The 16,710-nt window shown below is 37.5% G+C and overlaps 1 protein-coding gene across 1 annotated transcript in view; it reads right to left on the reverse strand.

Moving 5' to 3' along the window:
* Positions 1-6,230: 6,230 nt before the first annotated feature.
* UBR5 (ubiquitin protein ligase E3 component n-recognin 5) overlaps positions 6,231-16,710 on the reverse strand; it is a 77,651-nt gene continuing 67,171 nt past the window's right edge. The window contains exons 46-59 of the mRNA XM_052704776.1: positions 15,683-15,803; positions 15,495-15,593; positions 14,970-15,213; positions 14,302-14,413; positions 13,627-13,771; positions 13,210-13,340; positions 12,923-12,983; positions 12,425-12,600; positions 11,993-12,077; positions 10,500-10,655; positions 10,014-10,127; positions 8,816-8,960; positions 8,169-8,254; positions 6,231-6,963 (exon numbers count right to left, since the gene is read on the reverse strand). Of these exons, the coding sequence (XP_052560736.1) occupies positions 6,751-6,963; positions 8,169-8,254; positions 8,816-8,960; positions 10,014-10,127; positions 10,500-10,655; positions 11,993-12,077; positions 12,425-12,600; positions 12,923-12,983; positions 13,210-13,340; positions 13,627-13,771; positions 14,302-14,413; positions 14,970-15,213; positions 15,495-15,593; positions 15,683-15,803 (1,888 nt within the window). The 3' untranslated portion in view covers positions 6,231-6,750. The remainder of the gene's footprint in view (positions 6,964-8,168; positions 8,255-8,815; positions 8,961-10,013; positions 10,128-10,499; positions 10,656-11,992; positions 12,078-12,424; positions 12,601-12,922; positions 12,984-13,209; positions 13,341-13,626; positions 13,772-14,301; positions 14,414-14,969; positions 15,214-15,494; positions 15,594-15,682; positions 15,804-16,710) is intronic.

The following is a 16,710-nucleotide window of genomic DNA, read 5'->3' on the forward strand; positions in this document are numbered from 1 at the left end:
GGCCGCCCCTCCTCCGCGAGGCGGAGCCCGGCAGGCGCAGCCCCGGCCAGGCCCGGCCCTACCCGGCGCGGCGTTCCCCGCCCGAGCCGAGCCCTGCCTCCGGCAGGAGTGCCGCCCTGAGCGGGCTTCGGCGGCGCGACAGCGCTGACAGCCAGCGGGAGCTCTCAGGAAGACGGTATTCTTAGCTGGCGCCGGTACATCGCCTGAAAGCGTCAGCTAGCGGATAAACGCTAAAAAGCGCGTAGCAGAACCCCATCAACCCGTGCAACAACGAAACCTACATTTTTTTTTTTTATCTTGATACAGACCTCAGAATAAATTAAAGCAATCGTGTTACAGACGTAGTTGCTCCCAGCTGTAAAACTCTCGCCCCTTCCCCTGGCCTTAATTGCAGAGGCCGTGAGAGCAAGCGGCGAGAGTGAAAGCACTGCTCAAATGTTTGTGTCATTTATTGCAAGTCACTTCTTACGAACAGAGATTTCTGCAAGAGATTGTAATTGCCAGAGTTCGTTTGTTTCCTTGTCCTTGTCTCCAGGCTGGCCAGGCCCTTGGGCTCCCGTTCCTGTGGATGCACAGGGCATTTGGCAACACAATCCCAGGGAGGCGGGAGAAAGAAAAAAGAAAAGCCCTGCTCCATACAGCAGGGACTGGTTTGGTACAACGGTTTGAAATTGGACAAAATATGAAAGCAAACACCACTGAGAAAGAAAAATAGTTGACAAGCACCCAAGACAGTTAGCTGACACAGATCCAGGACTGAGCCGCTCTGTAAAAGTGGAGAGGAACACTTAAAGTGCCAGGAATAGACACTTGCGGAGGAGGATGTGGAGGTCTGATGTTCCTCATGGAGAACAGTCCGCACTCACTGCACCATCCCCATCACCACTGCCCGGTGCTCTTGAGTCCAAGTGGCTGCTGGTCTCAAGCATAGAACAGGTTTGGTTTCCTTAAATGGAGTTTTCTGACAAGAAACACATGCCTAAGTGTCACATCACTAAACAGCATACCAGAATATATAACAGGCATAAAATGAGAGAATACATTCTTATACAAACATTTGCTGTTACCGGACTACTGTTCTTTTTGAGTCAGTTTTAAAGTTTCATTGCCCAAACGTACCCACACATGCTGTCTAATGTCTGTGTTCAACTACAGCTCCATTATTATACACACCGAGTACCAGGGATTCCATTTCTTCATCCAGAGCAAATGATGAGAGGAACTCTGAGTTGGAGCAAGCCCAAATGACCCATCGACACCAACAAATTTCATTGGTGCATCCAATGCAGTGCTGATTTCCCAGGAACTCATGCTTCCCCCTCAACAAGAACAAGCACCAAAACTCAAGTGCCAATCAATCACACTATTTAGACTGACCTGCCTAGTGATAATTCCCGCTCTCCACCCCTAAATCCAGTCACCCCCAAATTAGGGACTCTCTTGAAAAACCTAACCATACCAACAATTCATGTAATTAAAAACAGAAAGGACTTTGAATATTTAGGGATAATTTCTTAAAGACACACCTCCCCTTCTACAGATGCACAGCAAACATCTATTTACACAGTGCCTGAAGAATAATACAGAGGAAAAACGCGGCGAAGGACATGTACCGTGGAAGAGAGGATTGAAGAACAGCAGTTGGCTCTTCTCACATCTCCACAAAAATCCACCAACTTCTGTCAACTTCGTATAAATTAATTACATAATGTACTCGATAATATAGGAAAGCACTTGTGGAATAGTAGGATAGTTCACATCCAGATTAAATACATGTAGCATTATGCATGGCTTTGCTGTACTGTTCTATTGAAAACATCACCGGGTGAATGGGACGTTTTCCTCCTTCAGCTCCTAACCTACTTGGTGGCACAGCAGCAGAACTCAGGGTCATACCTGCTCTTTTTCAAGATAGAGTACAAGCACCAACTCAGTGTTCCTCTTACCATTGCACTGGACCAAGAAATGTAATCTCATGTTCTCTAAACTTTCAAAGATGTCTCCTGAAAGTGCAGGGGCATTATCCAAAGGAGCAGGATGAGGAAATCCAGAGCAGGATGTCCCTGAAATTTGTCAACAATAACATCCAAAACGCAGATCACAATTTGAGCTACAGTGCCTCTTCCCTCCCTCCACCTAATACTACTATTTACTTTGAGAATATTTGCCTGTATTTTAAAAAATACATTTACAGAGATCGCATTTTATATAAAGAATGCTATTTTAGGCAGGTTGAAGAATTTTCATTCATAAATCAGTCAAATCAATCTTCCTAGGTGAAAACTGTTCACTGCGTCCAAATCAGTATGCGAATAATTTCAGCACATCCAAAATAAGCATTTCCTGGAAAACCACCTCAGAAGTCTCCTTGCACAGAAGCTAGCACAGGTTGTGGCAGCAATGTGCTTTCCGGTAAGCTCATACTGACTACTGTATTCAAACATACGCTGTGTTAGATGTCATGGATGAAGGATACTGAAATTTCAACATTATGGAGAAGTTCTGAAAGACTGGGTAGCAACCAACTGCTTTTTACTAAACAGGATTATTACAATGGTTACTTGTGGTTAATTACAAAAATGAGCATTACATTCAGAGAATCATGGACAAAGAGACACTGTGATGCAAGTCACTTTTAGAACAGATTCTGATTACAAAGTTCCCCATACAGAGCACACATGAACTTCTAGCACTGAGGGTGGAGGTGCTCAGTGAAGCTTTTGGAGGACTAATCTGCACCCAGATTTGTGCATGTGGACGTTCAGAGCTTAAGATAAGTGAACACTACACATGCTGAAATCCAGTTATCAGAATTTGCAAAGTTCTATATTTCAGTTTGGCAGAACATGTACTAAAAAAAATTAAGCCAACTGAAGAGTTTAGATTAAAAGGTCAAATTACCCAGTTTAAAAAGAGAATGCAAAACAAAGCTAGTAAGCTAGGTAGCTGCTTGCCATAGTAAGCTGAAGAAATGAAAGCGTCAGTGAGTGCAGAAAGGTTTAGAATGCCATTTACGTAAATTCATGCACTGACACATGATCTACAGCTTTAAGAGGAAAGAGGAGCAGATAAGATTCCTGAAATTAGAATCACAGAAGGAACACTGAAGATTGCCCAGGTCCAGCCCCCTGCTGTAGCAGGGCTGCCATCCCCCAGCTCAGGCTGCCCAGGGCCCATCCAACTTGGCCCCGGGATGCAGTACCCACAGCTCTCTGGGCAGCCCGTGCCAGAGCCTCACCAAGGCCTTCATGTACTGAGCAATCTGTCACAGCGTTAGAAACGACCAAGCTGTGCTGAACTAGGCCTCCAAAAAGAGCACTGTGTGAAACAGACCTGCTAGATACGAGGTGGTGTGACTCTTATGTTTCTGCCATCCATAAAACTGAAATCAGAAGCTTCTACGCGTTATTCTCTGCACTTCTATCTGGACACACAGTGAAGCAAACTTTTCTTAAAACAGGAGATCTGTACACAACTGCACACATCTTTTAAAAGATAAATGTAGGCTAAGGGATTAGGAAATCTTCATTTTTTACACCTCCCTGAATGACTGATTCCGTACAAGATGGATTGTACTTTTGATTCACAAGCTCACTTTTTTCCAGTAAATGGTACCTATAGCCAGCAGCTTACTTGCAGAGAAGAAAATGACTCCCAAACCAAGTGGAAAAAAAAGGCCACTCCATAAGAAAAGTCCACGTAATTTTTCATTTCTGGTAAGGTCACCAATCTGAAGCAAGCAGTCTACCTTCTGGACTGGACAGAGTAAACTATCCAACAGAATCTACCACTGAGGACTAACTACTGGAAGACCACGCTAAGGAGTCAGTTCTCTTCAGCTTCAGAATAGGAACTGGATGCTGGTGGCAACATTTTGTTAGCTGCTACCACTATCTCCTATTTCAGTAGTTATAAATATAGGTAATTATCTGGACTACATAAAAAGTGTTAGAGATTTTTGCTTTAACTTGTTTCTCCACCACATCTTGGAAGTGAACTAATAGAAGGGCTTAAGTCAAAGGGAGACGAGGTGTATGATTTTAATAAACATTTTTTCTTATTAAAATCTTGATATAGTTTAAATATACCATACAGAGGAAAAAAGCTATTTATACACATTTCAAGTCAATGACCACAGCATAAATCAAACTAGATTCCCTCTCCACTTCTGTCATCAGAATGCCTTGTGTGTATATATGGTGAGCTACTATGAGTTATCTGCATATTTTTTGTCTAGCTATACATTACAGGACTTAAAAAAAGTTTAATCTATATACAGAAATATATATACATATAACATATATTTATATGTTATACATACACATACACTTATATACATATACACACAATACATATATATATACACACAGTACTTTACATTTATATATGGCCTTTTATCCAAGGACCTTGAATACTTTGTAATACATCAAGTCTCACAAAGCTTTGTGAGGGAGGGAGCTTTAGTTTTACAGACTGTAGAACTGAGGCCTATTCTTAACAGGTCCCTGTTGTTTGCTTTTGTTTATGCCTGCTTTCTACCAACTTCACAACATTCCCATTAGAGGCATTTTTGGTAATGAAATAATTATACTGGTTCAAAACCCAGGCAGAAGACACAATGCTTTGTACCTGTCTAGCTATATTCCTTAGTATATGAGAACAGTCATGCCAGTACAGATATCCCCTATACTGCTCCTTAAATTTAGACTTGCGTAGCTGTACTGGGTTTCCTCTTTTTTTTAAAGAAGTATTAGCATAGTGAAATCAGATATAATTTTGAATTTAAGATACACTGAAGATCACAAAAGAAAATCCAGAACAGACTCCAATCCCCACACACTGAAACAGTTCTTTTCTAGAATGGTGATTTAGAAAGTGTCAGTAAATACAGAAATAATCCTACATCTGTGTATTGATTTATCTGCAGAGTAACTACATAAGCCTGAAACAGCCAGTTTTACCTAGTAAATAAGATTTTCAGCATGTTTGAAAACTGATGATTGTAACTTCTGATCTCAACCATGTTCCACATCTGCAGGTACTGAATAATGAAAACTAAAAAACAAAAAACAAAAAAAAACAACCACCCAACCTCAAACATAGGTAACTTCTGGCCATCCTCAACTAGCTGACAGAAAGGAAAATCTAGTGGAACTGCAAAATTGATTTCCACTCAGATTTTAATGAAACATCAATTAACTCTCTCCAGCGAAACAATATAAAACAAAATAAAAACCTTACTAACAGACTCATGGCATTGGAAAAGCAGAAAAGAGCCCTGTAAGCCCTTAAGCTTCAATTCTTCAGTCCACTAAGATTTCAGAAATCTATGATACAGAAAAAAAGCAGCTCTTGCCTTTAGTTATCACCCCAAGTCTCCAAAGTCACGCATGCATTGGGAAAACCAAGACCTAGGCCATGTTCAATGACTGCCCTCCCCAAAGCAACCACTTCAAGAGTGAAAATACAGTAGAACCCACTACAACACAGTTTGAAACCTTTGTTCTAAACTAATAACCTGGAGATTTTTCAGAACAAGCCACCTTCCCTTCAAACCAATACTGTCAGAAGAAGGGGTTGCCTGGCCCATTTGATTCAAGATTCTCTGCTAACTGTAAAATGCGGGTTGAATATCTTCTGCATGTCAATTTTTCAGTTACAAAATTCAGATTTTGATGAACAACTGTGCTTGGTGCATGCTATTAGCTAAAATATAAATGGCTAAATAAATAAAAACTATTGTTTCTTCAGTATGACTTGGTATTTTGTCTGTAATTTCTTTATTAAAAAACTGTAACAAGATACTTAAAAAAAGGCTAGATACAAAAGAAGTTAAGCTGCTCACGAACATTAAAGTTTTCCAAAAAAGTATCTTCAATAATCATGATCTTATAAACATTTTACAGTTACCAGAAAGTGCCCAGGCTGAGTTTACATAGTTAGACAATGTAGTACAAGTGTTGGGTTAGAACTGGTAGTGGAACAATCTCCTGACTGTCTGTTCACTGAAAAAGGGATACAAAATGTTGATTGTGAACTATGAAATACTGTGCATTGGCCTCAGCATATGTACAAAAAAAAAACCCAAAACACTGGAGGTACAGATTACATGCAGAATATTAGTGGTGGCATCTGATGTGCCAGAGTTCAATGCAGCTAGAGCAAAAATTGCAATGAAAGTGGTTTCATAAGTGAACGATCACAACTCTGGGATCTGAGCTGTCAGGAACTTTTTCTTTTTTTTTTTTTTTTTTTTTTTTTTTTTTTTTTTTTTTTTACAAGTTCAATATACAGGGTACACAACCGCAGCCAACCACAAATTAAACACCATAAAAAAGTTAAAATAAACCACAGAACATACTTAATTTTTTATTTTGAAATTCCCTACTCCCTCTATACAAGAACCTTTGCTGAAACACTTTCCACAAAGGCAGCAGTGAATTTTCAGAACATTTTACATATTTTCCCTCAGCAAAAAGATAAATCACAGTGTAAATTATATTGTTCTGCTGTCATCTTTGGCTGGGGTTAGTCCAAGGAGTTATTGACTAGCAAACTGTTGCAATCAGATATTGCCAGTGCTCCTTAGGCCTTTACATTACAAATTTAGTACAGGAATGTTTGCATTTAAATCTTTAAAGTACCACCAGGGGTATGACAGCATTAGCTTTCATAAACTTTTATAGACAAATGGAAAAATCTACAAAACTTAGCTAGTAATATTACACAGCAATACACACTTTTTATACTCTACACAAAACCAAAATTCTTGGTCTTAATGGCGAGTAACAACTTCTGTTTCAAAATCTGCTTAGAGGAATAGAGTGGGACATAAAGGCGAGAAATGCAAGTGTTTGCTGTAGGAAGGTGTTGGTCATCTGGTGGTCTTATTGTGATTGATGGCATGGGCTGGAATCCCTCCTCACTGGCTGGCAATGATGGACTTGACGTCCAGAAGTAAACCTGATAAAAAGAAGACAGCATTTAAAATTGCGATGGGCAAGGCTACAATTCACACTGCATACAAATGACTGCTGTGGCATGGGTTTAAAAAAAAAAACAAAACTGCACAGAATAGTTGCAGTAGTTTGATCAGAGCACAATCCTGTCAGTATGCCAACTCAACTCAGTGGTCACGCTGTATACTTCTGTAATAGCTTCCTTCATTCCCTTTCCTGTGCTGCTCATTATATTATACGTTTCTGCTAAAACTGATAAAAGCAGCGCTCAAGATGATCCTGCATCAAGAAATCCTCAGTAAATATGATGCCCCCAGCTCCGTTTGGGAAGATTTTAACTGTCAACAATATGAAACTCAAAAAACAACAACAAAAAAACTCTCTCACATCAAAAATTGCTCCCAAGCCAGTTCATGATCAGGTGATATAGCACTCGTACTGACAGAAATCAACAATGGAGAATATTTGGTTTATAGTCTCAAGGGTGAAATAATGACTTGCAGAGCAGAGTCACTACCAAAGTATAATTAGAGATATTCCTTAACAATTACGCTCCAGATTTTCCACTTCTCAGATTAGTCCTTGTTTCCTGTTAGCAAATCGTAAAGGAAAGATAGTACCTTAAGTAGCAAGTTAAATGCAAGGAGTTTTAAGAAGCGAATGGATACAATGTACAGGCAACTTTTCCAAAGTGAAACAGAATCTTTTTCTTTCATGCTTCTCATCAGCTATTCTGAAAGGGCTTTGAGAAAAAGGAGATGATATCATTACTGACATCTTAAAGACAGGACACATGCACTGCCCTCAGGATACACAGAAGTTAAGAGAACAACCAATCCAGGGAAAGGAAAACTAAAACAATTAAAAAAAAAAAAATAAATCTCAAGAAATCTAAGATACCAGCCCAGAAAACAGTTGACTAACAGTAACTTAGCTTAAGAACTACTTTGCAAAGAATGTGAGCATGCTTCCACATAACAGATTTGTAAATAAGGGCAAGGAAACACTACATTTACTTCCACCTGCAAGGTCTAGGATTCATACCTTAATGTTTCCAGAACTCAAAGTTGAATCAATTCTTACTACTATAGTCTGCCACCTCACTGTTAGCATACGAAGTCTTTGTAGGTATACACACTGAATGAACAGTAATGATACAAAAGTAATCCCAGCTGTTCTGCACGCTTCCACTAAGAATGAACAACTTACCAGATCTTGTCTTTCTGTCATACTCATCTTCTCAACTATGGACCAAAACCAACGCTTGAACTGCAAAAGCTTCTCAGCATTTTCTCCTATTTGAGAAAAAATATACATTGTGTATTTATGTAATTCAGTTGGTGCACTGAAGAATAAATATTAAGAGATCTGTTCTAAATATACTTACTGCATGCAAACTGGATCTCAGCAAGTCTCTGATACTGGAGACAGACTCATTTCAAAACTAATATACACGTTTCTGAGTATAAAGGCTAAATCTGTCATACCTCAGTGTATCACACCCTCCCAACCAAAAAGTCCAGTAAAAGCTAGAGTTTAAAAAACATTATTTAAGACATTAGACCGCATACATCACATTTATAGTTCTAACAAAGATGCACTACCAGTAACATAATTCTTTTATTTCACACCAAGTAACAGTGAGGTTGGAAAACGTGCCTTTTTTTTGCCTTTACTCAAGGTAAATACTTTAAAAGGTATATAAAGAACACAGAAATTCTGTCATCAATTTGAGTGACTTAGCAACTGATGACAAATTCTAAGAGGTAGTTTCAGCTTGAAGCTGGTAACTTCATGTAGAACAGACAGCATTAAAAGTTATTCAAACAAAGTTGCAGAGATAAGTTGTTTCATACCTGACTCATCATTGAAAGAGGTAAAGCTGATAAGCATTTGCACATTTACTTCACCACAGCCATTTACCAAAAGTCTGAAATCTTCTGCTGTCAAATCTTCTAATGAATTCTTTGGAAGTACATCCAGAAGACCCTTCCTCATTGCCTTAAGTAAAAACCACAAGATTTACATTACAGCCATATCATTTACAGACAAGTTCCAAGTCCAATTCCCTATCAACTTGAAATTTCTTATACTCTTGGCTGTTCTTTTCCGTCAAAGGTTTATAATCTGAGATGCCAATCTTCTAAAACAAAGAACTGCAACAAATTAAGCAGCAGAGCAGTACAAGTATATGACTGCAAAAGAAAACAGTAATGGTTTGAGCTAGTATTGCACCAATCACAGGAGCATAGGCAAATTATATTCTATTATTGAAAATATCAGATATATTACTGACCTATTCTGAATCTAGTGAGAGTTACAAAATACACATCACACCTTAATTCCACTTTGCTTCCCAGTCACTCAAGCGGCTCTTCTGCTTTAAAAATGTAATACACATGCATGTGTGTGTACACATACATACATGTTTCAACATAAGCGTTACAATTTTCAACTCATAGTAAAGAGAGAGTTAAAATACTTATTAATTCATGCAGACAGAGAGACTGAGTGATTTAATTCCAGGAATACTTTTTTTTTTTTTTGTAGAATTTTGGACCTAATCTGCACAGAAGTAATCTAGAATCTGCTAGCCTAACTCAGAACTGCAGCAAAAATTGCCAAGTTTAGGTGTAGTACGCCACTCTTTTAAAAGAGATTCAAAAAATGTTTTTAATATAGTTTTACAGTCAATTAATAGTTTTTTGCTACACCAGCAGAAAAGAACAAAGTTGTGTTTTGTAACAGACTCTTCCTTTTAAAGCAAAAATACAATCAAGTCAGAAGTTCAAGGTGTTTTATATACATTTTTGCCTGCAAGGCTAAGCAAAAGGTGACTGAGATTACTAGTATAAAAAAAACTTAAAAAAATTAAAAAATTAAAAAAAACTGGTCATTCTTCACAGCACAATAAAACTAGAGGTGCAACTACAAAAAAAAAAAAAGAGATTCTTTTTAATCAAGCTGTCATACTTTAAAAAGAACTTGATTAGCAATACCATCATGAGGAGAGAGAGGGGAAAAATAGCCTACAACACTCCACCAAGAACTTACATGCAGAGGCTGTTCTGCCACTACCAACATTCGGTGTTCTGCATATTTCCGGACGTATTCATAAACATTCTGAGGAGTGACTGGTATATTTACACCATTGGAAATAAGTTCAACCTATGGCAAATTATCAAAGATCATTGGAGGAAAGAAAGACAAAATGAGATTATTATTACAACAGACATGTACGTTGATCAGTGATTTATAGTTCAATATTTCTCCAATCTGAAATAAAATTTACTACTGGTACCGTTACTACTACATGCTAATGTAGTTTTGTAGGTTTTATGGTAGGCTCTACCTACACCACCTTCAAGGAAAGTCAGAAAAACTCAACCAAATGGAACACCATACTTCAGTGTCTAAAGAGAATGCTGCATTTGAATCTAGAAAAAGGTAGATCAGCTTTGAAACCTTACAAGAACCTGCATCATACGTACAAGACAACACGTATAAATTATAAACAGCAAGACAGCTTTTTGTCCTTACCTGCCCTCCACCCTCCTCCTTACAGAGGTCTATTGCAAATGCTAAATCCATTGCTGCAAACACCGCATCAGCATCTGTACTTTGGGAAGCAAGTATAAGTTGCCGAAGGCTTTCGTACATAACCGGATCAAAAAAAGCAAAGTCATGCCAGTTGACCTATTAAAAAAATAAGCAAACAAAAAAACCCACACCTTCAGTTACAGACATATTCAAAATTATGTGACCTGTGCCTAATTGCTAGTATACAACAGTGCAGGTGTAACAACACAAAATAACTCGCGTAACAAAGCATACAAACAACAGTCAAACTCCTATCTTCAGCATGCTGTCGAAGGTGCTTAAGAATACTCAATTCAAGTGCATCAGCATTACATACAGACTTGTGAAGCCTTTTCTGCTATTACGGCATAGATCTTATAAAGAAATTTAATAGTTTGTGGATTTCTGTTTCTTTTCTTGTTTTTGGAGACGTATGAGGGGACTTTGTTTTTAAGAAATTCTTCTACATATCACATAGATCAGTACAGATTTGATGGTGGATGACTGAGGTTGGAAACAACTTGCATCAGTGCTCCAAAACACTGAAAGACTATTCTCCACTTACAACTGCTGTTATACGCTCAGTGACTAACATATACTGCAGCTTCCAAAAATTAGTATAATACCACCTATTTTTTGCTGCTTCTTGCTTTGTGTGTTAGCAGGCTGTAAAGAAAAGTAATCCATTATTCACCAACTAAAATATCCTTGGGCGTACTGAACATTTAACTGGAAGAAACATATATTCAAAAAAAAAAAACCCTCAGGGGCAATCTCTCTTGGAAGGTACTGTGGAGACAACATATCTTCTTGTCACTAACACTATTTGTTAAGATCATACATACATTGAGTAATTGGTTACGTGATCAGAATTGTTTTGTTACAAAAGGCCAACATTAACAAACTTTGGATTAAGTTTTCGCATCAGAAATCTTATGATGTTCTTAACTAATGAATGAAATGTGCAGGATTAAGTGGCAGGTGTTTTGGGGAGCAGGTGGGGAGGGAAGCAGGAGGTGAAGGCATTTTTGCTGAATTTTAGATTACGATTAATCTGAATTAATTTATCCCCGCACTTATATTACTTAAATTATTACAAAATTGTAATTATAATCCAATTCAATTAGTTCCAGCCAGTAGGAAAATCCTTTTGCGTAACATGTGATGTTGATACAGTCCAACAGTACCTCTTCAAGCCATCACTCTTAGGGTTAACTCAACAGATAACCTCAACAGATAACCTATTGCAAATCCTTCCATCTTACTCAAACACCTTCTAGCTACTTCAAGCAGATCTACTCATTTCACTATCTAAAATAAAACAACTTCAAGTTAAAAGCATACTTACAGTTCCAGGACTAACTCTATTAGTCAACGCACACAAGGAAGAAAAAGCAGTTAAAGATGAGTTTCTACATGAATAAATAAAATTCAAATTTGTACGATCAACTTACCTTTCTACCAAGAAGAACTTTGATTACATGTCTATTTAATGTGATAGGACACAATTCATTCTGCAACAGGCACAATCCTAAGATTCTGAAAATAAACATGATTTTTGTTTTAGTGTGACACAAGTTACATTGGTGATATTTCAATTAAAAAATTTAAAATAAGAATTAAGCTTTGAGTCCTATTTATCCAAAGAAGAAAATTTTGGACATTCTATTTTCTACAGTATAAAACCTTAACATTGTCGAAAAATATGAATTATAACATGAAGAGAAACATGCAGGTATGCAAACTCTCCACTATTCAGCACCCACAGCAAGACACAGAGCAAATTAAGTATAAATGAAATTTCTGCAGCTTGCATCAACAGCACTCTTCCTTGGTACTTTGAATACTCATCTTTAAATTTTTTTCCAGACAAGTTAATCACCTACCTGCCAATATTTCTGAAGCAATTCAGCCTCGCTTCTGTGTTTTTACCAGGTCTTGGTGTATAAAAACCTCGTTTTCCAGGTTGGTAGAAGAGTGGTGCATTATCATCCCCATCATCCGTATCATCTAATTCCATATCCACTACACTACGGCTGGAACCATGTCGCTTTCTATTCTCCTGTTCAGAAAGCCAGAATAGTAATCCACAAATGTACTTCTAGCTACCAAGCCACTTCAGCAAGCTCTTGCAACCCAACTCAAAGATTACATTTTATAATGGCAATGTTTTATATTTTTGAGTGATTACTTCTTAATCTTTTCAAAGGCATAAACAAATAGCAAAAAAAAAATCTTTTTATCTGCATAAAGACATATTCTTGATAACTCCACGTGATAATTACATAGAACTTCTCATTGCATGATGAAAGAAGGCTTCAGCCAGTTTCTAAAACTCATAATTGGATCTCCCCTAACTTCCTATTTAAGCATCAGTACGTTACCTGCACTTTATCTGAAGAGTCTAGCAATCCAAGATCCAATATACTGTCAGCACCATTCTCCCTTGACAGGAAAAAAACAAAGGCCAATGATGATTTAATTTCACAATAAGAAACATTCTGAAACCAGACAGATTTAATTAAACCAAAGTCAACAAGTCACTTATCCAAAGAAAAAGTCTTGAACAAAGCAATGAGTAAGGTAGATGTATCAGTTAAATTTAGCACAGTACAAAGTGCTTTAACCACAAAATCAGATTTTGCCTCTTACAGAATCCTCAATACTTTACCTGCCATGTGCAATAATGAGTTCCATTGCTTCATCAACTCTTGCTCTAAGGGAATCTTCACTAGCTAGTAACAGAAGCAGCTGAGCAGGGGACAATTCCAACAACATTCCTGTGATCTTACTTGCAAACGCCTGGAGATACAGAATGACACATTACTATTCTCTGCCAGTTCTCTCATTTTCAAATACAGTTTTGTGAAAGTTTAAGGATTTAAAATACAGAATGCATTATAAAGTACCTCACAGGCTACATGACAAATTACAGAAGCAAAACCTGAAGAATATCCTAAAGAATACAAAGCAGGCATACATGTTCAACTATGTTCAGGTAAGTTAATAATTGACTAGGAAATTAATTTTTCAATTAAATGATGCAGGGATACTTGACATATCATTTAATGTACTAGCTAACACATACTGGCTGCATTGCTTGCACTCGAGGGTACAGTCTTTCTCCAAGCGCCTGTCTGTGTGCAGGAAGTGGATCAGGATCATCACTAGGATTTCCTTCTGAAGCTGGTCTAAAAGGCCTTGTGTCAATGGAAAGTTGTCTTCTAAAGTCCCTTAAAAAAAGTTAAAGCAGTTTGTACTAATTTTAGAAGAAATAAAAATACTCTGGACTTTTTTTTTTTTTTTTTTTTTTTAATATTCCCCCGCAAAAATTCTAAATAGCATTAGATTTTATACCAGGAATATTTCTCATAGCTATGCAGAGAGTTATTCAGAATCAGAGAATAAAAATAAACCAGATATTTTGATACTATCAGTACTTCAGATGAAGCAGTAAGTGTGCCACCAATGACAATACTGTTTCTAAACCATCCCATAACTTCATGCTGGTACACAAGCTTTTTATTTACTGTTTTAGCAGAGAGATTTATGGCATACTGTTGAGACCATCTATCGACACTAATATCAACTACGTAATTTTTTTAAAAAGTACACCTGGCTGTTTCTTTAAATTCAATATAACTTGGTCTTGAAAGTGAAAAAGACATTTACTTGAGTAAGCAGAAGTATCTTTCTGAAGATAACCCAGGCAGTTACTCCCTTTGACAAATCAGCCCCGACAAACTCAAAATGTATCACTTACCTATCCCTGTCTCTCCGAGAACCAGCTCTTAAGCCACTACTTCTCCGCATTTCTCTCTCACGCTCCCTCTCTCGATCTCTCTCCCCCCTGTTTCGCAACCTCTGCATCAGACCTTAAGGAGGAGGAAAAAACCATAACCCTCAGTATCTTTATACTTCTCTCTCTGTCCTAAATTTCAGTATAAGAAGGATGCAGTTTCGGAATGCAGTTTGAAAGACATGAAAGAAGTGTTCTCTCATTAACGTAGTGATCCAGGTTCAGCCAAGCTTAAGAAAGGAACCTGAAGTGTTTGTATGAACTTACAAATGCAAAAAGCTCCCAGAAGTTTATACAATTTCAAAAAACATTTACAAATATTCGTGACAAGCCTGATACAGCAGTCACCTTAAATGTTTGCACTACGTAACATCTTGATACAAAATCTTGATAATCTACTGGAGAGAAAGATGCTCAAAAAGAGCTAAGAACTTCTAAAGTGGACTCATTTCTAGAAAAGCATCAACTTCTTGTTCTGAAAACAAAAAATCCATTTTCTTGCCTCAGAGAAATAACATACACAGTTTTCATAATTTCTATGCTGACTGAACAGCAAGCATTTCAACATATAAAAAAAGCATTTGATGCTTTTATGAATACTATCTGTAAATTAACTGCAGCATTTCACTTACTTGTATGGGTACCCTTGTTGGCATTCTGAATACAATCTAGATTTGGCAGTTTCTCATTTGACAGAAAAGCCTGTGCAATGGCAGTATAAAAGCTCCGTGCTACACCGCTGCCTTCTCCAGGCTCATCTTTAAAAGTAACTTTTACTCTGTGGACAGCCATTGGAGTGGTGGCACACCTGCGACCAAAATGATTGTTGAGCTGCCTCATGGTCTGCTGAATTAGAAGATCTCTGTCTCGATCAACCTAGTGAAAAAAAGAAAAAACTTTTTTTTTCCTGTTCCTTATCAATCATCATATCAAGAGAACTTCAGCTTCACAAGGAAGTATCTGGACACTTCCGCATAGATTCAAAAAATACCAAACACATAATGAAAAACTACACCGTAATTGCAATAGAGTTCATACAGTGAGGTTTAAGACAACTGCTTGCAGATTCTGAAATATAGCTTTTTCTATTAAGTTAATGCAATGTCTTATGGTTCAACTTCTAATGAGACAAATTTGGAAGAACTAACATTTTTTACCTCCAACGTTAAATCCCGGGATTGCTGGTTTCTAAGTTTTTCCATCTCCCTGCGGAACTTTGATTCCTTCACTTCAAAGCCACCCAGTTCAGTCAGGATCTTAGAATAAAAAATAAAATCAAAATCAGAATAAGAGCAGTTCATAGTTAGTTGGATAAGTAATTGTTTTCATACTAAAAAGAACATACCGATCCAGGCTCTGCTCCAACATCTTCCATGAATACTCTACCAAACAACTCTAAAGAAAGACGCCAACGTCCCAGCAACATGTCATGAGATATGACCATGCCCATGAAGCTACACTGTGGTCTGATAAAAGAAGGATAAAAAATAAAATTAAATTTAGATACATTTGGTATACTTCTACTTCTACGTAACATCTTGCCTCCAAGTAAGTTCTTGATTTCTGACAAACTGGTCTACCACCCAACTATACTCTAGAGGAACATGTAGAGCTCAAATGACTGTGTTAATTACTTGATTACAAGCTAAGTAAGATGTGAGTTAAAACATTCTACACTGCACCCACAGATAAAACCATACACTTTAAATAATAAAACCTGTTATCTACAGTTAGGTATAATCTGATCATAAATCCTCTTGAGAGGTCTTTCCACGTACTACACAGGATCAACCAATACAGGTTGGCTTAATATATGTGGAATTATACACACTGAGCCCAGTCTTACAATGCCATAGAGTGTGGCCAGTTAAAAATGGCTTTTGCCTACTGTGCTAAGCAGTTACTATGTATTAGCATATGAAGGAGCTAATCACTTGATACGCATTTGGAATGAACAAAGAATGAGTAGGAGTACTTGGCAGAATTGCAATGGAGGAAAAAAGCCTTCAAAATGAATTGAACGTGAAAGTCTAGCAGATTTACCAAGGAGAAAAATATCAAAAACACTGACATAATGGAGTCTTTCCTCCTCCACTCCAGTAAACAAGTTGTGAGCTCTACTTACTTAGTTTAGACATTGTCTCCAGACTAAGAAGTTTCAGTAATTTAGACAAATTAATTTTTCCAATTCAGAATTCTTCTCAAAATGTGGTCACGAAAAAGAGACATTATCCCATACTTTGTGCCACAGGTGAAAGAAAGATGAAAAAAAAACTTTCTATATGTCACTCCTCCTTTTATGTAAAGCTGCATTACAGCTCTCCTTTTTAAACAGGAAGAGCAGACTGGACATTCATACTGAAGCGCTAATTA

Source organism: Tympanuchus pallidicinctus, unplaced genomic scaffold (genome assembly GCF_026119805.1).
Source record: "Tympanuchus pallidicinctus isolate F22 unplaced genomic scaffold, pur_lepc_1.0 scaffold5, whole genome shotgun sequence".
Lineage (NCBI taxonomy): Eukaryota > Metazoa > Chordata > Aves > Galliformes > Phasianidae > Tympanuchus > Tympanuchus pallidicinctus.